Consider the following 25185-nt stretch of genomic DNA (forward strand, 5'->3'; position numbering starts at 1 on the left):
TGCCTTAGGCTTACTGTAATTCAATCCTTTTTGCGGATCCTATATCCGATTACCCAGATATCTACATCTAAAAAAAGCTTGTCTTCATCAAACTGTCAGACAGGAGCTGTCAGAGAGTCTGTATTTGTGGGACTGCCCTGTATTTCAGAGCATTTGCCCATAAGGAGCTAAATCATGGAGTAGGGAACTGGGTTGTGCTCCCACAACACACGTATTCCCTGGATATGACATCCTGGTAAAATCGGACTGTATAGCTTCCCTGAGCACATGATTATTTCTTCGTTTCCCAATTGCTCAGTTGGCCCTGTTGGTTGCTTTCCCTGCTCACAGCCGGCAATTGTCGCTGGATCTTAGGGCAACAGAATATTCCAGTTATAACATTTTGATCAACTGCAGTACTGAGCAATCAAGACAGGGCAGCCACAGGTACAAAAGTGATGAAACTTTGTGCATCTGATGACAGGTGTCTGGGGTAACCCTTGAACATTAGGAAAGACCCCACCGGAGGAAAGGGACTCACAAGTTAATGATTACAGTGAAAGCAGAAGTAACAACAAAAATGAGCACATGAGAGAAACAGTGGGACTTTGGTAATGTTGAAAATGAGGTGGAGAGCGAATTCTAAATTGTAAGTTCAGAGAAAGAGGCTCTTGCTCTCTGTGAAAAACAAATAGTTTGGCACTACTATGATAAGAAAAGCCCAGGGAATAAGATTCTGAAGAATTTGGGAGGACTTGATATCAAAAGAAGGAGATTTAGAATTACATATAGAAGCAAATGGAAAATCAAGGCTATTTTGAGGGGTGCTATCAGAGGGTCATTGGAGAGGATGTAGCTTTACAATATTTATATCAGGCTGTGCATTGGCAGGAGTTCTGTAGAAACTGGACTGAAAGCTGGAGCTAATGACGTGGGTGGGGCACAGAGCAGCTAGGGAGCTCTGATGCGACTTTTGCTTGGGGCAGAGTATGGGAAAATATGCAAACGCTGAGGCCCCAGATAGTGGAGTGGCCTTTGTGGGCAGCACTTACAGGTGGGCTTGGAAACACTTGCCTTTGGAACATTGCTCAAAAGTAAGCAGTGCCCCCAGAAGGGCTGTAATTTCTTTAGATTATCTGATAGCAGACTCCGTGATGTTTACCAGCTTCAAGGAGATCAGACCATTGTGAAATTTTTTTTTTTTTTTTTCTGTAGTAAAACTAGCCCCGGCCAGCCCAACTGGGAATTTACTGCCTGAGCTGTTTTCCAACATAAGTTTTGCTGGCAAAACCAGATGTGAGTGTTCCCTCGACTCTCAAGGGACCTGTTTACACTGACTTTATTTTTACTGCCAGCTTTCAAGTTGGAAGAGGGAAATTACGTTTAAAGGTCAGCAGGTGAGCAGAAGGATTCCTGACCAGCCATTCCTGTGGGTGTGTGCCTGTGTGCACTCTGTACGTGTGTGTGCCTGTGTATATGTGTGTGCCTGTGTGTACGTGTGTGCCTGTGTGTACGTGTGTGCATGCTCTTCTAAATGCCAATCGCTGTGCTCTGCGCTGGCTGACAAGACCTGATCACTTGTTTGTGGGCATAATGATGGGTGTCAGGCTGGTTGTTGGGCAGTTTCCTATTTGTTTATTGTAAAGAAGGTAAATCAATCTGTGGGATTTTCTGGATTGGAGAGCAAGGGGTGTTTACTGTCAACAGGATAAGGACAAGGAGATATAAGATACTGAGTTCCACGGTGCATCTAGTGTCGGGACAGGAGCATAAAAGGTGGGCAGAAGCCAACTACAGGGTATTTCTGACTTGGATGGAACTTTTAAGTACTTGGGTGGGAAATACAGTTTGGAAAATTGCTCTCTGGTCAAAGAACCAGTCAATGTAGCTAATTAAGGTATGATTAGGTTGGACTCAAATTCAATTTTATCAACTCTTCTTTTTAAATTCTTTTTTTTTTAATTTCTCAAAAGATGACAGATGGATTTTCACAATTTGAAAATAAAAACATGAGTGAAGGGTTCAGAAGGCAAGTCTCTGGTCCATTACACACTTCCAGAAAAACTTAGTACCCAGAGACTCACATTACTGGGAGTGCTATCTACTCACAAGTGTTGCACTCCATTGAGAAAAAAACAACCAGGAAGTTGCTGTTCTCCTCAGGACTGACCAAGGAGCCATGAAATCCCTTACTGTGGGAGACTTAGAAGATTGCCTACTGAATAAGGTAAGGACAGACCCGGTCTCTCCCATGTACCCCCTCCCCATTCACACTACTTCCAAAAAAACCTTCATCCAGAAAGGATCTCAGGCTGTTTCTAAAGACACATAAAATGCTCCTCAGAAAACAGACTGTCACCCATAACAATGTTTGGGAGCTTAACATATCTCAGCCTTACTTCTCTTTGAGGGTCCGGTACCCAGAGACATGCTGGGTATAGAATATAGAATGGAGAGTTGGAATCTGGGGAATGAGGGGGAACTCCAGCTCTGCCACTGACGCTCATGTGGTTGTGAGTTACTTAACCTGCCTGAGCCTTGGCCTTCTTCTCTGTAAAATGGGAATAATAATAGGAGCTTCATGGGGTAATGGAAAAAGAGCTAATGAAATTAAAACAAAGCTTTTAAAAACTGTGAAAGTACTAGGTTTTTAAATATTATTATATTTTTAGTACATATCAGTTAAGAACTTAATTTCTTCTAGATGGTCTAGATGGTCATGTCAAATGTTAGAACTTGAAGGAAACTTAAATATTATCTAGTTTAAGCCTTTTCATTTACAGATAAAGCTACTAAGGCATGATGTTAATGTTAAAACCAAAATATTTAAATTGACTAAGAAGTAGGCACTGGTCTGCAGTTTTCATGCCTTTACAAGTACAAAAGTGAAGATCATTATCATAGTGATAAGTAAAATGTACTTCCTAGGCAAAACCATTAAGAGAGATAAATAAGGAAAACCTGGGATGATAAAAACTAGAGTAAACAAAGTGATTTCCCATTATTCCTCCCTTTGAGAGCTCTAAGTGGAAGAGATATTGGCTGGCATTTTTTCACGGGTCCTGTATTTTTCGTAAGAAAAAACTCCAAAATTTTTAGCGTGGTGTTCAAGTAACTTCAACTGCTCTATCTTTCTACCCTCTGCTTCCCCTGCATTTCCAATAGCAGAAATCCTAAACAGTGTTTGACATGTTGAGTCCAGTGTGTGCTCCTGTTTTGTTTGGCCTGTAGATTATTTCTAATGTTTTTCACAAACATTTCAAAATAGATTTTGCATAGAAATCCAGATTTCTGTCTTTCCAGGGGAAAAAAATCAGAATATTTGGCAACTACAGGTCCCAGTTTCTTGCCTGGAAACCGTGTGCTAGGGCTGAGTGTTTGTTAGCCAGAGCATGTGCTGGCCAATTCTCAGGAGGCTGATCACTCCTGTGTCTGACACTTGCTCCTGGTCCCCACTGCCTCTCTCATGTGTGTCCCCTACTCCATTCCTGTAGGTGGTTGAATCTCCCATTTCTGCCCAACAAGAACTGGGCCCTGAGCAGGCCAAGGGCCCCAGCTCCTCCTCACCACTTTTCTGGCTCATATTCATCCTTCAAACTCAGAGTCCACTTTCTCAAGAAAGAGTCCCTGACACCCCAGCACAAAATGATTTTGCCCACATATTCACTCCCATTATAATTAGTATTACTGGCACCATTTATTTGATCATGAGTTTGTATATCAACTCCTGACACTTTTCTAGTATCATCTTGGTTGGCAACTTGCATGCCATATCATTTCATTCTTTATAAGTTTCTGGAGGGAAGAACAGTGTCTTGCATACCTTTCTTTCCTTTGACATTCAGAGTATCTTGCCCATATATGATCAGAAATATCTTTAGAGTTTGTTAAAGGCAAGAGTGGTGTGGAAGGCGACAGGTCAAGCTGCATACAGGATCTCATTTAATCTAATCAACGACTATGTGATGTACATATTGCCTCCGTTTTTACAGAGGAGGAAACAGAGGCTTGTGGAGATTAAATAACTTGTCCAAAGTTGCACAGCTAAATTAGAGGGTACTGAAGTCTCAGCCTCGTCTTTTTTACTCCAAAGGCTGAATGTCCTCTGCCAAACTCCTCTATATCTCTGCAAACACATACTAAGCACCTGCTTTGTGCAAAATACTGTGCTATTGTTTGAGGGTAGACCAAGGCCTGAGATGTGGCCTGCTAAATGAAAGAGAAATTTTGGTTTTGGTCTCTGGGATAGCTCTGTCCCATCTGCAGATTTTGTACATAACCCCAAAGGAAGAAGGAGGGAATTTCACATGCAGTCAGGCAAGTGCTTAATAGAATGCATGGTAGACCGTAAGGGATGCAGTAGAGATTTCAACAGATTGCTGGAGCAGCACGGTGCATTAGCTCTGATGGGAAAGGTGTCTTACAGAAAGAAAAGTAGAGACAAAGCCTTGGAGGAAGTGTAGGGTTTTGATAAGTGGAGAAGTACAGGAAAGGTCTTCCAGGCTAAGGGAACCCCGTTCAAACATTCAAGGTGTATTTCATTCCCAGTCACCTTTTTCTTTTGGGGAGGCAGAACAGGGCAGTGGTTACAAATATGGGCTTTGGAAGGCTGCTACCTGTATTCTGTAACTTACTAACTTTGGGAACCTGGGCAAATTACTTAAATGTTCTGAACTTTGGTTTCCTCATCTATAAAATGGGGATAATCATAGCATCCACCTTAAAGAATGATAGGTAGACATGAATGAGCCTACTCTTATAAAATGCCTTGCACACAGGAAGGACTCAATAATCTTAGTTTCACAGTGATGCTGCTGCTACAGCTTCTGCTACATTTGGGGGCTGCAAATATTCTGTGTGACCCAAGCATTTGATTTATGGAAGAATTAGTCTACAAAGGAAGGGATATGAAGGTGGAAAGCCTATGGTCTTGTGTGTATCTATCACTGGATTTAACTTTCCATTTCCTTATATTTTTAGCCCCTGAAAGACAGAGATGATGCCAGTTTTTGTTTTGTTGAAATTTTTCCAACTGATGATTGGATTTCATGCAATTCCGGAATTAAAGGTCTGACTTCTTATTTTCTGGAAGGAAGTCCTCAGCCTTTTCTTCTCAGTAACACTCATTGGGAATGACATACACATAGGCTGCATGGTCATGGGTGTGACCAGGCCTGTGTGACATTCCTGGCATGCTACTTAGCACCACCACTCTGTCTCTGTCTCAAGGAAGCGTATCGGAATGCAAGTGAGTCAGAGTGATATTATTATAGGGGATAACCTTGAATACTCATAATTTATATTTGAAACAGTAAATTATTTGTGAACTTGAGCTATTAATAGCAGCAAATGACTTGTGGGGCAACAATGAGCCTGATGCTGTGGTTAAGGAGGAGGAGGGGAAAGCAGCCCAGGGTGGGACATGGACCTGCGACAGCATGGAGATATGCCTGGGAAGAGCAAGGCCCAAACAACATTTGTTTTCATGTTTTGCCATGAATTAAGTTTGGTGACAAGGTTGCCTCAAGGCTGCCTTGAGGCTGCAACTGGTATCTTGCTGGCTTCCTAAAGTTTGAGAGGAGTAAAGGAATTCCAGGGTTGGGCTTGCAGCAGGTGTCTACTTGTGTTAGAGCCTCCTTCTTTAGATCACTGTACAGCTGCCCCAATCCCACTGCTTGCTTTTCCACACCCTGAAATGAACTTTTTGCTGTATCTGTCTAGGGTGTGGCCAGAATAAGTGGAGAGAAACAGTCTGGGGGTTCTGTGTTGTCACATCATGAGGGTGACAAGAGGTGTTTGGGACTAAGCCTGGAAACCCCCAGCACAAATCACTTCTGGGGCTACCAAATAGCACGGTGATGCTGTGTGAGTAAGAACTTATTGCAGGAAGTGTAGCCAGAGATGTGGGGAGGGACGGGGCTGCCCACCACCTAGAGAAAGAGGCTTCCGCTCAGGTCCCACAGCAGGAGCATCACTGTCTGGCCCTTGCTGCATGACCCTTTGTGCTTGTTAAATGCCAGAACAGTTTCTGATGCCCAAATACATGGAGACCTAGGACTCCTTATTTCATGAGTCTTGACTTTAAATTGAAGGCATTTTTAGGTTCAGGAAGCGGATAAAGGGTAGGCAGTACTTCTGGTACATCAGTACTTAAGGGTGTGGCAAAGTGTGATGGAAAGAAGTGTTGGAGAGCCTGTCTAGTTCTACATCTAACTGCAGGTGTGATGTTAGGAAAGCCGCCTTGTCACTCCGGTCCTCCATAAAGTCACACCAGACAAGGCAATTTCTGAGGTCTCTTCCATTTCTAAGATCCTGAGTCTAAGTTGCAGCAGAAGTGATGGAGGAAGAAAATTAAAACTGGAATTTGTGGTTCTAGGTCTCATAAAGCATTATCTTATTCTGACTTTCACCTTGGCAATCAAAACAGGTCATAAGGGTGAACTAATAACCTGTGTAACAAGTGAGAGATTACAGTTGTTTTCCAGGAGTGTGTGATCTTATCCTGCTCGATAAGAATTTCACCATCAAATGAGGACACAATTTGTAGAATAGATTTACAGTGAAGTACTTTTTCCAATAGGCTACTCTTCACATGTGTTATGTGCATACATGTATGTACACGTGTGTATGTGTACATATATACATGTATGTGTGTGCATACATGTGTGTATATGTGCATGTGTGTGCATATATGTGCATACATGTACATACATACACACATGCACACACACTCAAGCTTCTATTTAAAAATGATTTGATGGTGATGAATTTTTCATTAATTTATTAACTCAGGAAACAAAATATATATAAATATATATATAAATATATAGTCACTGCTATGTTAGTAACATTCAAGTTCTGTGGAATTACATCTGCAGGGCTGGCAGATTCAGGAGGCTAGTCTTGGCCTTCAACACATTCTGAGAACTTAACTGTTAGAGAATGCTATTTCTCAACCACTCTGCCTGCAATGTTCTATCTAGTTAACCCTTGTATTACTTTTCCCCACTGTATCTGCTCAGACTTCAGGTCCCTGAAGTTGCCTAATGTTCCCTATTCTACCACTAGCTTTATCCGTTCTTTATTCCAGCTGGAAAATAAAGCCCACTGCCGAAACCCTCTGTTGCTTTTTTATCTTTCTCCAGCTCTTGCCCAGCAAACGCCAATCTTAGCACCTCAACTCTTACCTTTGGAGGGCTAAGAGGTGGTGGAGAAGTTCTCACAACTGAACTTACTGATAACCCACAGCCTCAGGGACCCAGCCTCAGCCAAGTCTTGATACTGTCTGGTTATGTTTACACGTGTACCTAAACAGTCTCTCATTCCTTATAGCAGCTATCTCAGCAGTCTATCGCCTGAAATCTCTTGCCTTCCACTTCACTCTTAGCTCATTAACATCTCCCACTCTATAAAGAACATAGACATCAGACTGGAAATCTCTCTGATTTTCACTGCCCCTACCCTTTTATCTGTATCTGCATGCACCCTTTTTCCCTTCTTTCTTTCTGCCACACCAAGATGAATTCCTCACTCAGGCCTCTGGATGTGCATGACTCCTTTCGGGTGGGAAATCCTTACAAAATGGTTTTGCTCTCTGCTACCTCTTCTTTCACCACTGACTCTTTGCTCTCAGCATTTAAACATGTTTACACCTGTGTGTCATTTTGCAAGAAAAAAAAAAACTCTTCGCATCCCTGTTGTTTTGGTTTTCCCCATTGTAAAAGTTCTTGGGGCCGGGTGCGGTGGCTCACACTTGTAATCCCAGCACTTTGGGAGGCCAAGGTGGATGGATCACGAGATCAGGAGATTGAGACCATCCTAGCTAACATGGTGAAACCCCGTCTCTACTAAAAATACAAAAATTAGCCAGGTGTGGTGGCATGTGCCTGTAGTCCCAGCTACTTGGGAGGCTGAGGCAGGACAATCACTTGAACCAAGGAGGCAGAGTTTGCAGTGAGCCAAGGTCATGCCACTGCACTCCAGCTTGGCGACAGAGCGAGACTCCACCTAAAAAAAAAAAAAAATTTCTTGGAAGAGTTGCTTACCTCTGTCTTCACTTGGTTGTCTTCCATTCACCCTTAATCCGCATTTAATGTCCACCTCTTCCCCACCATTAATGCTAGTGCCCAGTGTTCCCCCAACGCAGCAATCCTATTCTAGCTGTCAGACTCCATGTACATTTGGGGGCCTTAACTCACTCAAGCACTTACTGTTGACTTTGTTCTTGAAATTCTTCCTTTACTTTCAGGACCTCTCATGGTTTATTTTCCCACTTCACCACCTCCTCTAAGGCAATTGTGTTCTAAAAATATCACAGGAACAATTGCACAGGCATGAGGAGCACAAATTCTCTCTTTGTGCGCCTCAGGCCTGGCTCAATACCTGCTATTTTCTCGTTCTAGAACAACTTTCATGCCCCCTTTTTCCTAGCTAACTCCTAGTAAGCTTTCAAGATACCACTCCAACACACTGTGCCTCCAAGAAGGCCTCCCAACCTCCAAACTGGATGAAGTATCCTTTTTCTATGTATCCATAGCATCTGTGCAAACCTCTACCTTGCACTAGATTGCAGTGATTTTAATTTCCAGGTCATTTATCTTGCTTTGTCAAGTTATCCGTAAACCTCGTGGCAACATGTATGCACAGAGCACAGCATAAAATGGATGTTCCACTCAAATTACTCAAATGGAATTGAATCACAACACAGACGAGAAGTCCTGTGCTGGAGAGGACACTTAAGTTTTGGCTTCTGAAACCTTTATTTTTGTCATTTGTTATTTTTCCCATAATAGCATCCCACACTTGTATTCTGTACTTAACATTTGTCTTCCTCACTACTGTGAATGCATGGCCACGTCTATCTTGTGCATTGCTGTGTTCCAGCATGTAATGGTGTACACCACAGAGGACGTGCTAAACAAATACTTATTAATGAACTGACCCTATATGTGCTATACAACGTGTCTACCAATAGGTGCACGGTCACATTCTTATTCTATGAACATATGAAGTTGGCTTGCTGGTTAATGAGAATTATGAGTGAGGTCTCAGGTGACTGGCCTAGTTGATGACTTAGTTTAGGAAAACAGGAATCTCTTTGACTTGGGCTTTTTTTTCTGACTGTCGTGATCAGTTTATGGGTGTCTCAAAATGACTCTAGAATATGTAGAAACAGCCGTTATACCAAATTCAGAGAGAATATAAAGATTCATGGATGGGCATTAGATTGAGATGTATCAGATATTGCTTGAAATTGGCCCCTGGCTGAAGGAGCCTCTGAAGGAGAGTCTTGCTGTCATGACAGCAGCTAGTAGGTGCCTCCTGAGCAAGATAACAAAGCGCCCCCTCCATTTCAGAAAAAACTTGCAGACCCTTCCGTATCTTATTTGGATTTTTCTGTGTCTCTCCTGGAGTTTACTAAAAGTTCCTTTGTGTTTCCCACAAACGTCTATTTCCCTAAAGTGTAAGTATCTGATTAGTGTTGAGTTTTCTATGAGAATTTCCCAATTCTTCATAACTCACTGTGGTAACTTTCTGTCAGCAGAAACATGCCTTTTCTTAAGGGTCTAGAAGCAAAAGGCAGGGGTGAGTACAGAGGCAAAGAGAATCATCATTTACTGATGACATCAGTGGCAAGCAGGCTGCTGGGTGCTGATACATGTTAAGCAGTTTAATATTCACACCATGGGCAGCAGGCATGACAATACCATGGTAGAATCTCACCATGGTTCACAAAACCCTGTGTGATGATCTGGCCCCTGCTTTCCTCTCCAAACTCACCTCCTATCACTTTCCTTTTGCCGGATCCAACCACAGTGGCCTCGCTGCTAGCCTTAGAGCATTGCCTACGTCAGAGGAGGAACGTGGAATCTGCTCTCCTAAGCTGTCTTCAGCCTCACTCAAATGTCACCTCTTTAGAGAAGTCTTCTTTGTCCATTGCCCGCCCTGACTAAAATAGCTGCCCCTTTATTCTCTAGTCCCTTGTCATATTTTATTCTCCTTCATGGGACTTATCATACTTGATATTACGTTATACACACACACACACAGACACACAAACACACACACACACATATATATATATACAGGAATACATATATATATGCACATTTATATGTGTGTCTGTGTGTATAATATCAGATATGACGCTATATATTATAATATTGATATTATATATTATAATTATATATAATATATTATGTATTATGTCTACATGTATTCCTATATTTTCAGCTAGAGGGCAAGTATCTACATTGTTCACTGTTGTCTTAATCACTGTTGTGTCCCCAGCACCTGGCCTGGCACCTGCTACATAGTAGGTCCTAGATAAATATCAAATGAATGCACCTGTTACAGAAAAGAACATTGAGGCACCACCAAGTGTCTTCTCAGTGGAGTCAGACCTAAATCCATCTCCCCGGCACCTTGGGAAGGCAGGATTTTTGAGCTGAACTCCATCAGTCACCCCTCGCTGTACCCTTGTCTCCTCACTCTCTTATGCCGGTACCTTGGGGCCCACAGAGGAAATAACCACCTTTGCTGGTCCCTCTAACACCCAGGTGGACTTGAGGCGTCAGCAGATTTCCCAGGCTATGGAGGAGGTGCAGAAAGTCGTTCATCATTTGACCACAAACATCAGCAACCAAGACATTAGATTTCAAGCTGTGCCTTACTCTGACACGTACAATGAAAATATTAAGGTAAGCAAGTCTCATTGTCTCTAAGTGCCACCAACAGAGCCAGGACACTTGGGCAGGTGAATCTCAGTGTGTGACAGATGATTGCCTCACTCAGAATACTCATAACAATTCTTGTTTTCATAGGTACTCTTAGTTTTTACTATTTACAGTCTCATTTTATACATGTCATTTCAGCCAGCAGCGTGCCTTATGCCTATAATCCCAGCACTGGAGGCCGAAGTGGGAGGATGGCTTGAGGCCAAGAGTTTGAGACCAGCCTGGGCAATGTAGTGAGACTCCGTCTCTATAGAAAAAGAAAAAAATATAGATGTTATTTCCTTTGAGCCCCCACATTCCTAGATGAGAAAAACTAGGCTTAGAGAAGTCAAATGACTTGATCAAGTCATATAAGGCACTAAAGCCAGAACTCACACAGAAGCTTTTGATTCCAAAGCACATTCTGCCGTCACAATCAAAGCTCAGTTAAATACACATTCATTTATTAAGCACCTACTTAATAGATTGGGGGTGGGGTGGAGGGAACTGAGGGCATCCATAAGACAGTTGAAAGTCATAGTCTGTGGGTTGCAGATGGGGAAGGAAGAAAGTAGAAGAGGTGCCACTGAGAAGCTGCAGAAGCAGACTGGCAGCCCCTCTCCCTGCTAAAGAATCCCACCCAGTGTAAGCCAATGGGTAACGCCAGCATTCAGGCAACACAGTAGTGAGGGCAGAGCTGTACAGACAGAAACGACCTTACTTAAACCGGTAAACCACCTTGTGGAAAAGACAGTCTGGTTATTTCCATTTTAGAGGTGAGAGAAGTGAGATTCTGAATCATTCTGAATCTCCATCATTCTTTATCTCGATTTTTATTATGCCACATACCTCTTTCACTTTGTATTAAATTTGTATGTATTCATGGCCCATTTCTCACAACAGACTGCACATCCCTTGATTGTAAGGACCATGTTTACTGTTCGTTTTGTTCCTAGCACCCAGCATGGTGTGTGGCACATGGTAGACACTTAATGTATGTGGAATGAATGAATAAATGAATGAGTAAAAGAATTAGTACCTCAGCCAAAGACCATTGCTGGCCCATTACATCTTAAGGTTGGTGGATGCAAGAACCACCCAAGAGATTCTGGGATTTGTGGATTCTGAAACAGAGTCAGATTGTAGGAAATTAATCCCAGGGTGAAAATTATAAAACTAGACTGAATCCTGGAATGCTAGAATATCACTTGCCCAACTCTATCACCCAGACCAATCTAACTTGGACACACATAGACCAGTGACTAGAAATAGAGATATTACATTACTTTTCTTAGCACTATACCCAAGGAAATTTCCTTCAGTGATCCCACTTAGAATTCATAGCTTAAAATATATCTTGCATTTACATATGTCATGTCTTACATATTAAGTTTTGAAAATAGCTACAGCACAGCATATAAAATTGCTTTTAACTCAGATCAGAATCAACAAGTTTTTGTTTGTTTTGCTTTTTTGCTTGTTTTTTAAAGATAGGATCTCCTTCTGTCACCCAGGCTGGAGTGCAGTGCTGCGATCATGGCTCACTGCAGCCTCAACCTCCCAGGCTTAAGTGATTTTCCCACCTCAGCCACCTGAGCAGCTGGGACTACAGGTGCAAATGCCACCAGGCCTGGCTAATTTTTTTATTTTCATTTTTTGTAGAGATGGAATTCATCATATTGCCCAAGCTGCTCAACAAATATTTACTAAGCACCACTTACATGACTAACAACATGATAGTTGTGCTTTTGAATTCACATGAAAGTGAATTGAAATAATGTACAGATCTGAAATTCCAGGGACTTTAGATGTTTTTCCTCTTTTTAAATCCAGCTGCCTTTCTATGGGTACCAGAAGTCATGTGGATACATCATCTAAAACATCAAACTATTGTTTTCTTAGAGTTAGACAGAACCAGCTGGAGCTGATTAGGGCTTTCCCCCCTCAATGGGTCAATGACTAGCCCTGGGCAAGAGTTAACCAAATTCCATGGTCAGAGCTTTCCAGGAGGAGGAGGCAGCTGACTCACAGCCAAAGGTGTGAGTGCAGTGGGACATGGTCAGAGTTCAAGCTCCTTTGGCTGCTCTGTTTACCCACTTGTTCTATCTCTTGGCTGCCGGTCTGCCGGCTTTCCCCCAGTCGTTGCTTCACTGGTTCCTGGAGAAAGGAGTTAGGTAGATTCTGATTGTTTGCTTTTTTTCTTTAAACTTAGAATCGTCTCAACAGCTCACATTGTCTCAACAAATAAGCTTTCATTTTGCCTTTATTTTGGAAGGGTTAGTCATGAACATTGACCATGGGTCATCAGTACAGGCCAAAAAAAAAGGAGATATTTTACAAAATCTTTTACCTCCCCTCCTGTTACTTCCCACCTTTTATTTGTGTCAAAACATTCACCATTCCATGTCATTCATTGTTGGCTGAGTGCCAGCCCAGGGTAGAGAAATAATAACTGAACAAGCTGTCCAAAGACCTAAACTCAAATTCTGACTTTTCTACTTACTGGTTGTGTGTCCCTGAGGAGATCTCCAAGCCCCTCTGCATCTTGGATTCCTTATCTGGAAAATGGCAACAAAGCTCACCTTACTGTGTGATTGTGAAGTTGAAATGTTCAAATGCGTTAGAATTACAGTGTTGCGTCTGCATGGAACTCAATGCATACTCATTCTTCTTTCTCAAACCTTAGGCCTCCTCTGGAGTTCCTGGTTTAGTTCACTGTCTTTACTTGTATATTCATGAGATAATAAACTCAGCAAGTTAATTTACTTGCCTGAAGTATTTACAATGATTCAGTAGCAGAACAAAGAGGTAATCCACTTGTAACACCCAGGTCGAGGTCTCTGTGTATCTGGTCACACTGCTGAGGGTGGAGTGCTTAACAGAGCTGCCTGGCGAGACAGGTCTGCTCCCAGGACTTCCGTTACCTCCCGAATCTGTGAATTCATGCTTGTTTTCAATCCTTTCCTGACCCTAGGTTTTGGCCCCCAGTCAGTTCCTCGTCACAGTCCCAATAAAAGGCCTGGCTGGGTACAGGGAGGCCAGGGAGCAGCGCTGGCGGTACTACACCCTGCAGGGCACCAGGCTGCCCTGCCCGTTGCGGGACCCTGAGGGTCTGCAGCAGTGGCTGGAGGTGGAACAGTTTATGAAGAGCCTGTGGCAGTGGCATGAGACAGATGTGAACATCGACGGCGACATTGTGCCCGCCAAGGTCCTCCTAGTGTTCCGGAAGCTGGTGGAAAATGCAGTTAGAACCTGTCACCTCTCAGGTGAGCTGATCAGGAACAAGTGCAAGGGTTATTGCTGGCATTCCCCTTTCGCTCTATAAAACCTCTGTTTGGGTGTTACCTGCAGCTCACAGCCTACATTTGAGAAAATAATCATGTGCTCTTCACATTTATTTAATCTTCATAATATGAATCAGCTTTTTTTTTCCTGCTGTTGATGCACAGAAGATTGGAATTCATACTAACAAAATAGTCTTGTGGCTTTAAGAAAGTTACTGTGCTGGTATAGATATAAAATCCTGTGGATTATGCACCTTAACCAGGCTTAAAAACTTAAGCGTATTTTTTTTTTAAAGCAAATTATTCACAAACCCCAGGTCTTCTTTATTAGCCCATTTCTACTGCAGCACCTCCATCTGACTGCAGCACCTCCATCTGACTGCAGCACCTCCATCTGACTGCAGTACCACAATGTGCTTAGATTCCACATTTGGGAACCACTAACTTATACCAAAGCACAAAATCCAGGAGCCATAAAGAACTGACTAAGTTTGACAACTCCAAAGTCTTAAGCTACTGTACAGCATGTGCATACACACACACACACACACACACACACACACTCCCTTTTTGTTCATGCAAAGTGAAAAGGTGAATTTCAAACTGGAAAGAAATGGCTAATTTTCTTAATTTATAAATCAATAAGAAAAAAGATGAGCTGACCAATAGAAATAATTACCAAAAAAAAAGGAATCACAGAAAAAGAATATAAATGGCTTGCAAAAATAAGAAAAAGCGTTCCATCTAATGTATATTTCAACGTATATTAGAATATACCTAATGTTGGGTGCATTAAAACACCAAGCAAGCTAAAAGAAATGAAAAGTTTGATCGGCCGGGCGCGGTGGCTCACGCTTGTAATCCCAGCACTTTGGGAGGCCGAGGCGGGCGGATCACGAGGTCAGGAGATCGAGACCATGGTGAAACCCCATCTCTACTAAAAATACAAAAAATTAGCCGGGCGTGGTGGCGGTCGCCTGTAGTCCCAGCTACTCGGAGAGGCTGAGGCAGGAGAATGGCATGAACCCGGGAGGTGGAGCTTGCAGTGAGCCGAGATTGCACCACTGCACTCCAGCCTTGGCCACAGACGAGACTCCGTCTCAAAAAAAAAAAAAAAAAAAAAAAGAAAAGTTTGATCATGCTTAGTGTCGAGAGGGCATGGTGAAATGGGTATTCTCATATTGTTATTAGAAGTGTAAATTGGTGTCTCCTTTTTAAAGGGCAAGTTGTCTATATTTTATTTTTACAATGTGCTTACTTGACAATTCAACAATTCCAGTTCTAGAAATATATTTTTACAAATACACAAAGAAATATGCACCAGGATATTCTCTGCCATAGGTTTTATAATAGTAAATAGCTAGAAGTAATCTAAATGGCTAACAAAGAAAAATTGGCTAAATTAAATTATGCTATCTCTGCCTACTGGACTACTATGCAGCCTTTAAAAAGAACAGGCATATGCTCATGCATACATACAGAGCTATGAAAAATGCATGTGCTAAATAGTTAAGTGAAAAACCAAACTGCTAAACAGTATGAGATTCCATCTGTGTGAAAATAAAAGGATGTATTCGTACATACATTTGCTTGTCTAGACAGAATAGTTCTGAAAATTTCCATAATGGTAATAGTTTATGTTTAATAGATTTTTTTACTAAGTAGAATAAGTTTCATGGGTTAGTTAATTTAATCCTCATAACCACACAATACAGTAAGAGTTCTTTTCCTACCTGTTTTAGAGATGAGGAAACTGAGACTTAGAGAGATTAAGTCACTTCTGAAGGTCACACACCTCGTAAGCAGAGCCAGCTGCAGGGCAGGGTGTGGGCCTGCGGGCCAGCTGCAGCATCAGCTCACCTCTTATGCTGTGCGACATTATTCATAGTGAAAGTGCAAAGCAGAGACTCAGAATGGGCAAGGTTGATGAGGCGCTTTTAGTAAATAATGCTAAAGTGCCAGTTGTCATGTTCCTGTCTGGGCAGCTCTGATGAGATGCAGACAAGCCCTTTATCCCACCCTGGCCAGGGAATGTTTCCCTTTTGAATGGCCTAACACAAGTAATGTGCTTCCATTTTCTTTTCTGTGCAAGGAAATGCAAAATAGTAGATTCCAATCTATTTCAAGAATTAGGATGAGCAAATAAGGATGAATAGATCCTGATCTATTCAAGACTGCTTATCTTTATCTGCAATGAAGGCAAACAAACAAAAACTGTACCTTTTGAAAGAAGAAGGAGCGAATTGGAAATGAGGAAATTATAGTATGTGAGCTGGAAAACTACTAGATGCGTTAGTTTTCTCTTCTCTTTGCCTGGTTTGAAAACAAGGCAATGGAGACTTCTTTCAAATCACTCAATCCTCTGAAACAGTGGCTGTGACATGCTTTGATGTATTTTGTGGTTACAGGGGTTTCTGATGATAGATACCTCTGAGGCTCAGCTGGCTGAGTGGATGGTAAAAATGAATACCATCTAAGAGACTGAGGCTCAGATAAAAGAAAGGTGAAGCCAAATTTCACCAAAGGCATATGTATAAATAAGGAGGCTGATGCTGTCCCTAACCAGTGTCAGAATATCTAGGTGAAGAGGGAAAAAAAATGGCATTAGCCTTCCCTATGTTTGCATTACTCTGAAAACCAACATTTAGATATTTGGGTGGAATGGAGAATGATTTAGAAAAATAGTTAGGTTTCATTTTACAGTAGCAAATATAGAAGGTCCCCAACTTGCCACGGCTCAACAAGAGCCATGATTTTTTTACTTTACAAGAGTGTGAAAGTGATATATGTTTAGTAGAACCCATACTTCGAGTACCCATACAACCATTCAATGAATTCCATGAGATATTCAACACTTTATTATAAAATAGGCTTTGTATTAGATGGTTTTGCCCAACTGTAAGTTAATGTAAGTGTTCTGAGCACTTTTAAGGTAGGGTAGGCTAAGCTATGATGGTTGGTAGGTTCGGTGTATTAATACATTTTCAACTTACAATATTTTCAGCTTCATCAGGATGTGACCTCATCATAAGTCAAGGAGCATCTGTACTACACTTTTTCTTTTTATTCTATGGCTCCTGAAAAGAATCTATTAATTTAAAAGAAAAGATACCACAAAAGCCTTGGGGTTGGGGGAGAAAGAAAAACCCACCAGCAATGAGACTTCTTAGTAATGTTCTGACGCTGGCTAGCTGACTAACCATCTGGTTTTGATGTCAAAACCTTGACGTGCTACAGGCATTGTGATCCTTCACATGCTACAGACATTGTGAAAGTTGCCGCACCAGTTGCAAGGTGCTGGTCAGAGCAACTGCTCACGAATTTCTTGTTTGAACGCTTGTAATGTGCAAGCCTTTCTCTTCTCCTTATCCATTTGGTCATTTCCCATCAGGTAAGCTCAGCATGCTAGGAAACCGCTCTGCAGTTTGGGTTGCTGTGGAAACATCCGCATATCAGGTGGAACTGGAGCTGGTCCCCGCAGTGGAGATCCCCACCACCTGGTCCAGGAAAGCCCGGTGGCCTCGATGTCTGCAGCGCTGGCCTTCCCAAGAGAGAGTGGAGTGCATCAAGGTATCAGTGGGCGGGACCCAGCTCTCCAGAGCAGTGATGCCAACAGCTTAACCAGTCACAGCATTACTGACTGCCAATGAGTTTCCGAAGGAAAGTTGAGGTGTCACTAGATCAGCAGTTCTCAAAGTGTGGGCCCTGCAGCAGTGTCACCTGAGAACTTGTTAGAAATGCAGCTTCCCGGGCCCCCGCTCTGGACCTGCTGAATGAGACCCTGTGCACAGGGCCCAGCAATCTGTGTTTTAAGAAGCCCTCTGGGTGATGTGATTCTGATGCATGCTCAAGTTGGAGAACTGCTGCAGGAGAGGAAGTGGGTACCACCTTCTAACTGTCCACATCCAAGGTGGTTTGTGGTCTCCCTGACACCCCCTTCTCATCCCCACGTAGGATGTGTTGTCTGCCTGGTGACAAGTTCCCCAGACCAGCGGACTGCTTCAGAAATGGCTTTCTACACCAGTGAGCATTGTTCTTATTTCCCAATATTTTTCTCTTTCTTCCAGTCGTTTGGGTTTAACTTGTTGGCCTGTTCAAATTATCACTGGCAGCTGAGCTTCCTCCGTGCTGAGCAGGTGTTACTGGAACAGCTGGATGAAGATGGGGGCTGCCGTAGGAAGTGTTTTCAGGTCATGAGGCAGCTGAAGGAGGACGTCTGGTGCCCAGGGAACAGGCCGGTCATCACGTCCCACCATCTGCAGGTGAGTGTGAGGCAGGTTGGAGAAGACCCAGGGGCAGCTTTGGATGGGCCATTCTTCCTGTGGCCTCTGTAGGGCCTGGCCAGAGCCAGTCAGAAGGGGTGGCGTATGTGAAAAATTCAGGATGAGGCTCTAGTATCTATATTTGCCATCCAACAAATTACTACTTATTATGGAAATATGTAAACTAGCACCGTATGGGAGTGCACAACATCCCTGCCCAGGGTAAAATTTCCTCCCTCCCTTCCCTCTTCCAATTCTCTTCTCTCCCACTTTTGCTCCCCTCTCACTTTTATTTTACCCACAAAACCAACCTGAGTGCCCACTAGGTGCCAGAAACCCTGCTGAGGTTCAGAAATGAATCACAAAATGTGGTTTGTGCCTCACACTTTGATGGCTTTATGTTTGCGCCGGTCTTCAAACCCATTGCAGCCTACGCATACCTCCTCATGCACACAGACTCACTAACACAGAGGGGACCAGGAAATGCAACACAGAGGTGACCACACACGTAGTGCCACACACCTCTTTCCAGGGTCCAAATCACCAGGCAAGGATCTTCCCTTGCTCTGCCAGCCCCTGCCTCTCCTTGCCCTAAACCCAACAGTACACATTCATTCACGCCTTCACTCACTCATTCAGCAAGTGTTTATTGAGATTACTCTGGGCCAGAGGCCTGCCCCAGTACCTGCTGTGGGCTCAACCTCTGCAGGCACAAAGGTGAACAGACACAGATGTGGTTCCTCACTCATGGCACTTCTGGTCTAGCATAGGAGATAGACATGGGTCAGGGAAGCCAGTGGGTGCATGTACAATCACACAGTGAGGAAGCACTGGAAAGGAAGGAGTATGGCTCTGTGAAGGCTCAGAGCAGGAGAGCCTGACCTGGACTGGGCAGTCAGGGGGGCCTCCCTGGAGAGGGGGCCTTTGACCACCCTCCCGACTCTCTCTTTCTCAAATTGTGAACCACACAGAGTGAAGTGGACTCTCATGTAGCACCTCTGTGCAGCCTGCTGGGGTAGGGAGGTAAGAGACTTGCAGGACACCCCAGCCCAGCCTAGCTAGTGTGGGTCTAGGAGCTTCAGCCCTCCTCCCTGGCCCCAGAAAGGATGGACTGCCTTTCCACTCAGGTAAGCACAGGCACCTGGGGCAGTCACCTATCTGTGAGGTGCCTTCCTCACATACCTGTTCCTCCTCTCATTCGATGGACAAAACTGTCTTCCAGCCCCATGTTACTCTGTCTGCTCTAAAGTAACTTATTGAAGGACCGATACCACATTGGTCTTGTCCAGCTGGCAGGCTGACCTAACTCGATGCTCTTATTCATTGGGAGAAGGATGAACAACACCCCCAGTATCTCTCCCAGTGCTTTGTACATAGTAGCGCATTAAATATTTGTTGAGCAAATGAATGAGTGGCTTCACATCTTACTCAACTTTTTTTTTTTTTTTGCACAAAATCACTAACCTTGCTTCACCTTCTTATCTTTCCAATAACCTATCCATTTTGACCTGCAGAAGAATCTGTTAACATCTCATTCACATGCACTGGGGCTTCTCTCTGGAGTTCCAACATTCTCAACGTGTCCCAAGCACACTCCCCTAAAAACACACAGGCTGTTCTCCTGGATGGAGGGCATATGCTTGCAGAAGATACTTTGATTCTTTCTGTGGATTTAGCTTCTCTTGCTTTCCTTTATACAGGCCACACTAGAAGAGGCAGAGCTGAGACACAAACTCAAGTCTATCTCATATCAAAACCTCATAACCTTAACGAATGACTTCATTACCTCTCAATTAAGATAGATGGAAATACCATTCAGTGACATGAATATTTCAGGCAGGATTGAATGGGGCCACCATGGATCTCCCAGCCCATTGCTGCTTGCGAATCTGTACTTCCCACAAGGGCTGACTTCTATTCTGATGGCTCCTAAGTCACCTAGTGGATTTTAAGGCAACTCCTTAAGGATTCCCTGTTTCAATCCTCCCTGACCCACCTGCATGGCACAATAGAATTGGGCATCCTCAAGGATGGGCATTTTTTTTAAGGGGGCTATTTCTGGAGTAAGATAAACAGAGAGTGCTAACTGCCTTTTTCTCTGGTCTTCCATCCTTAGTCCACAGACAGAATTATCTCCCATTTAGGCATCCCCGCCCTTGAAATGAATGTGGCTGGTGATAAACGTGGTGCTAGACACCATCCCAGATGCTAACTTGAGTGTGCTGGATCCTTGCCAAGTCTTCATTTTGGGGAAAGTGGAAGAGGTTGGGTTGCAAAACAGCATTAGGAAGCTGTGGCACTCAGCCTCGCCTCACTGTAAGTCTGACACTCTCTTACAAGGCCCTCACCTTCTCCCCAAAAAGGCTCTGCCCCAAGACTATTTCATATGAAGCAAAAGCTTATCTTTTATTGCCTTATTTATTCCTAAAACCCACTCAAAGTACATTGGCTTGCTTATAATGAGCTTAACTGCCCCAGTTTGCTTAGGGAGATAAAAGCTTAATTAACAAGAAGAATTAACATTTTTTCTGCTTTCTAGGTTATCTTCACTTGCATGAAATTATCTCTAACTCATTTATTCATAATAATGTAATCTAAATACATAGTTGCTATGAACTTACAACTGCTCTAAAAAATAAAGACTGTATAAAAATACTCAATATCTAAACCATAACATTAATGGGTAATTCATTAATTCACTTATTCAATAAATGTTTATTAACTTCCTCTCATGGGCTGGCCTTTGCTGGGTACTAGGTAGCTTAATAGTGAATAAAAATAGGCATCATTCATTGCTCTCATAAAGTTTATAATCCAGTAGGGGAAATGATAAAATTAATCCCATAAATATAAAAACTACTACTGTTGTCGCTGCTTCTTATGAGAAGTACATGGCTAAGAGAGTGTGCAATGGGTGTGCTAGGGAAATTTGATCTGATAGACAAAGAAGGGAAAGAAGTGTGCCCTATGCAGCCGCAGCAGGATGTGCAAAGGCTCTGTGGTAGAAGGGAGCATGAAACAGCTGGTGTGGCTACATGAAGAGAGCAAGGGAGGACACGGCTCAAGATGAGTCTGGAAAGGAAGGCAGGGACCAAACCTTATAAACCACACCACGTTAAGGATGATGTTTTTAGCTAACAAACAATGGGAAGACTTTGAAGTATTTTATTTTATTTTTTATTTTTATTTTTTGAGATGGAGTCTTGCTTTGTCGCCCAGGCTGGAGTGCAGCGGCATGATCTCGGCTCACTGCAAGCTCTGCCTTCCAGGTTTGCACCATTCTCCTGCCTCAGCCTCCTGAGTAGCTGGGACTACAGGCGCCCGCCACCACGCCTGGCTAACTTTTTGTATTTTTAGTAGAGATGGGGTTTCACCATGTTAGCCAGGATGGGACCTTGAAGTATTTTAGATGAGAAGGGAAGTAGATGTATATTGGCAGCAGTGTGGTTGGTGATAGTTTGGATGGTGGCAAGAACAGGGATGGGCTGATGAGATGGCTACTGCAGAGGTCCCGTGAGATGTGGAGGCAGTGTGGAGGGGGATGGTAGAATAATACTGGAGGTGAAGGTAAATGGGTAGACTCGAGAAATACTTAGACAAGAGGATTACAGGACTTGACTGGGGGTGGTAAGGGAGAAGGACGACTCCTAGGTTTGCGTGTTGCACAACTAGCTAGTTAAGCAACTCTGGAGGCAGATCAGGTTTGTGCAGGAAGAGCAGGGGTTCAGTTTGGACATGTTGGGACTGAGATAACTTTCAGATACTCAAGAGATACATGGTAAGCAGGTCAGAGGAGAAGTCTGGGCTGGAGACACAAATTTGCAAGTCATTCATATGTAGTGAGAATTAGAGCTGCTGTTGTGGAGGCAACATAGAGCTGAGGAGTGAATGTAGAGTGAGAGGAGAAGAGGGCCTAGAATTGAGCCTCCAGAAACTCCACCTCTCAAAGGCAGGCCAAGGAGTATAAGCCTGCCAAGGAGGCACTGTAATGCTAGGAGAAAAAACCCAGAGAGTAGACTGCTTGGAAGTCAAGTGAAGGATGGCTCAGGAGGGAGGGTGTGGGCGAGAGAACCAGGTCTGCTGAAAGGTCAGGTAAGGTGCAGGCTGACAAAGGCCTATTAGATTGAGAAATGTGGAGATCACTGGGCCTTGATGAAAGGAGCCTTTGAGGATTAATGAGCGAAGAATCCATACTGAGCAGACTGAGACAAGAAATGGGAGGAGAGGAAATGACGGCAAATAACAGAGCCGACTCTCCAGAGAAGCCTGGATTTGCAGAGGGAAGAGTGAGGGCAGGAGGCAGATGTGGGGTTGGGGTTGCAGGAGAGCTTTCAACTTGTGAAAACAGTTGAGGAAGAGGGTAATCAGTCATACACAGTTCCTGGAAGATGGGATCTGGGGCCCTGTGGAGGGATCAGCCCCACAGGCAGAAGAGGCAGAAGCAGGGAGGAAGAGAGGAGGGTGCCGCAGTAGGCAAGATCTGTCTGGTTTGGGAGGATGAGGGGTTCCATTTTCCCTGTAAAGTAGGAGGCAAAGACAGTGCCTGGAGTGGTGACCATTGGAAATGTTGGAGGAGAGTGAGGGAATAGATTAGGGAAAAGGTGCGGGAGACCAGCTGGTAAACTGAAGGCCCACCTGAAGTTGGGGATTGTGAATTCATGGTAGATCCAGTCTGCCCAGGCAACTCTTTTCTCCCTCCTTCCAAGGCCACATAAGCTCAATAATTGTTTCCAAGCTATCCTCCTCAATTGCCCGAAACAATGTCTGACAGCACTTCTTCCTTCCACAGACCGTGCTCTTTTGGACCTGCGAGAAATATCCCCACTTTAAAGACTGGCAGGTCTTCAGCAAAGCGTTTCTGCGCCTGGTGAGGAAACTGCACAAGTGCGTGAGCCAGCACTTCCTGAAACACTATTTCGTCCGGAACAGCAACCTCTTTCAGTGCACCAACCCGATTGAACTGGACACTGTGGCCCAAAAGGTGGCCCCCTTCCTGAAGAACCCCCAGATCGGCCCGCCCTGATGGCTGCCCCGGCGTGGGAGGCTCTTGGACATTTTATTCTGGCTTAAACTTGTTCTTTGGATGGTTCCTCAGTCAGGTGCCAGGATCCTGCCTAGGAGAAAGGCCACGAATGGCAGCGCAAATTACATCAAACCAGTAATACTTCAGCAGGGGGAAAACTGTGCCCCAGGATGTCTGGCCCAAGCCTCCCTGGAGCCCAGCAAGCATTTCCGCCCCAGCTACCTCTCCTGGAGACAGTTCTCATCAGGCTTCCCCAGGCACAGATTTGGAATGGGTGACAGTTCTGAACTTAGTTTCCCTTGTTCAGGCTCTGATCGTCTCACAGTGAAGATGGAGACAGAACCCCTGGAAGGCTGGACATGAGCCTGCTGGCCAATACTGTGCCCAGCCCACTGATCATGGGCACATTATCCTGCCATTGGTAAAATGGGAATGTTAACGTGCCTACCTCTGAGCAGGGCTGTGTGCCTATGAATCTGTGCTGGCGCCTTTTCAAGGGGAAGGCATTGGATCAACACAAAGTGTTCCTGGTTGGTTGAGCAGCTGGTGTTTGCATCCTGGATTGGTACTCACAGCACTGACGCAAAATTGCACCTGATGAGTTAGTGAGCCTGTGCTTCCTTGCTGCCCTCCAGCTCCCTTAGCATGTAGGTCAGTGGCTCCTGATGTTCTGTCTGCTTCCCTGGTATTCTCTAAGCAGGGAGGGAAGTGGTTTTGATGACAAGTGTTAAGTCAAAGATGAAAGTACAGCTCTTGGCCTGATCCCAACCATAGCCCTCTCTTTGCTTTCCATGCCATGGGCCATGGATGGAACTTCCTTATATATTTATGTAAATAACCTAGTACTATGATCTGCATGGAGTGACCTTAGGTGTCTGTCACTGCTCAGTGTGTTCCTTTGCTCACTTCATTCACTCACTCACTCACTCATTGACAAATAATGCTCATTAGGCACTGGGAACACAGCAAAGAGCAAAGTGGATGAAGACCTCCCCCTGGGGATTCCACCTAATGGTGGAGACAAGAAATGAACGACAGATAAACACGCACAGTTATTACAGATGGAAGCAAGTGCTCCAAAGGAAATAAACAGAATGTTGAAGTAGAGTCCACAGAAAGGTCCCCGAAGGATGAACTGCAAATAGCTGAAGGGGAAGGAAAAGTGACCAAAGGCAGGCGTGGTGGGGCTGGCATGAGTCAGAGCACCTGGCCTTGTAAAGCCAGGAAGGAATCAGTATTTTATTCTAAGATCAAAGGTGTGACATTTGGCCTCTCCAGAAGCAGAGGAGTATCACAATCTGACTGCATTTTAAACAATTGTTCTGGTAACTGCATGAAGAAGGTCTGGGGACTCACACAGGAGCTAGGCACTGAGCGTTCTTGAGCCACCCATTTGGAATTTCACAGAGGCCCACAAGGCAACATATTCTGTGTAGCACAACCAATCAGGAATTCTAGGAGTTCTCGGTGAGATCAATGGTTTTTTTCTGGCGTTTATGTAATGCTTCTCAACTCAAGGGGCTCCTTTGTTACTTTTGAATGTTTTTGCCCAAATGTCTATACCAAAGATAAATTTCTAAAGCATGAACTACTGATTTTGTTTTGGTGAAAATTCACATTTGAAAATGAAAATGATTACTTTTCAAAAGTACTGTAACCGAATGGTGGGGTCCCTAGGCTATTGTTTAATAAGTAATGATTTTAAAATATTGAAAAAAATATTTCCAAACCAACAATGAGTTTACAATTTTTGAAAACATGAAGGCCTGGTGCAGTGGCTTATGCCTGTAATCCCAGCACTGTGGGAGGCTGAGACAGGAGGGTCACTTGAGACCAGGAGTTCAAGATCAGCCTGGGCAACATAGCCAGACACTGACACCCCGTCTCTACAAAAAAATTTAAACATTAGCCGGATGTGGTGC

The 25185-nt window shown here is 43.8% G+C and overlaps 1 protein-coding gene across 1 annotated transcript; it reads left to right on the forward strand.

Annotated features, from left to right (window-relative positions):
- The first annotated feature begins 1117 nt into the window (after positions 1 to 1117).
- On the forward strand, positions 1118 to 24978 carry MAB21L3 (mab-21 like 3). Its single transcript, XM_063628039.1, has 7 exons — positions 1118 to 1376; positions 1953 to 2206; positions 10539 to 10679; positions 13669 to 13960; positions 17370 to 17548; positions 18046 to 18240; positions 23030 to 24978. Exons 2-7 carry the CDS (start codon positions 2159 to 2161, stop codon positions 23261 to 23263), a joined length of 1089 nt encoding a protein of 362 aa, XP_063484109.1. The 5' UTR covers positions 1118 to 1376; positions 1953 to 2158; the 3' UTR covers positions 23264 to 24978.
- Positions 24979 to 25185: the final 207 nt, after the last annotated feature.

Source organism: Symphalangus syndactylus, chromosome 12 (assembly GCF_028878055.3).
Source record: "Symphalangus syndactylus isolate Jambi chromosome 12, NHGRI_mSymSyn1-v2.1_pri, whole genome shotgun sequence".
Lineage (NCBI taxonomy): Eukaryota > Metazoa > Chordata > Mammalia > Primates > Hylobatidae > Symphalangus > Symphalangus syndactylus.

Coding starts and splice junctions, on each gene's coding strand:
- MAB21L3 (XM_063628039.1), top strand. CDS start 2,159: ATGAAATCCCTTACTGTGGGAGACTTAGAAGATTGCCTACTGAATAAG. Junction 2,207..10,538: donor AAGATTGCCTACTGAATAAG/GTAAGGACAGAC, acceptor TCTAACACCCAG/GTGGACTTGAGGCGTCAGCA. Junction 17,549..18,045: donor AGAGAGTGGAGTGCATCAAG/GTATCAGTGGGC, acceptor TCTTTCTTCCAG/TCGTTTGGGTTTAACTTGTT.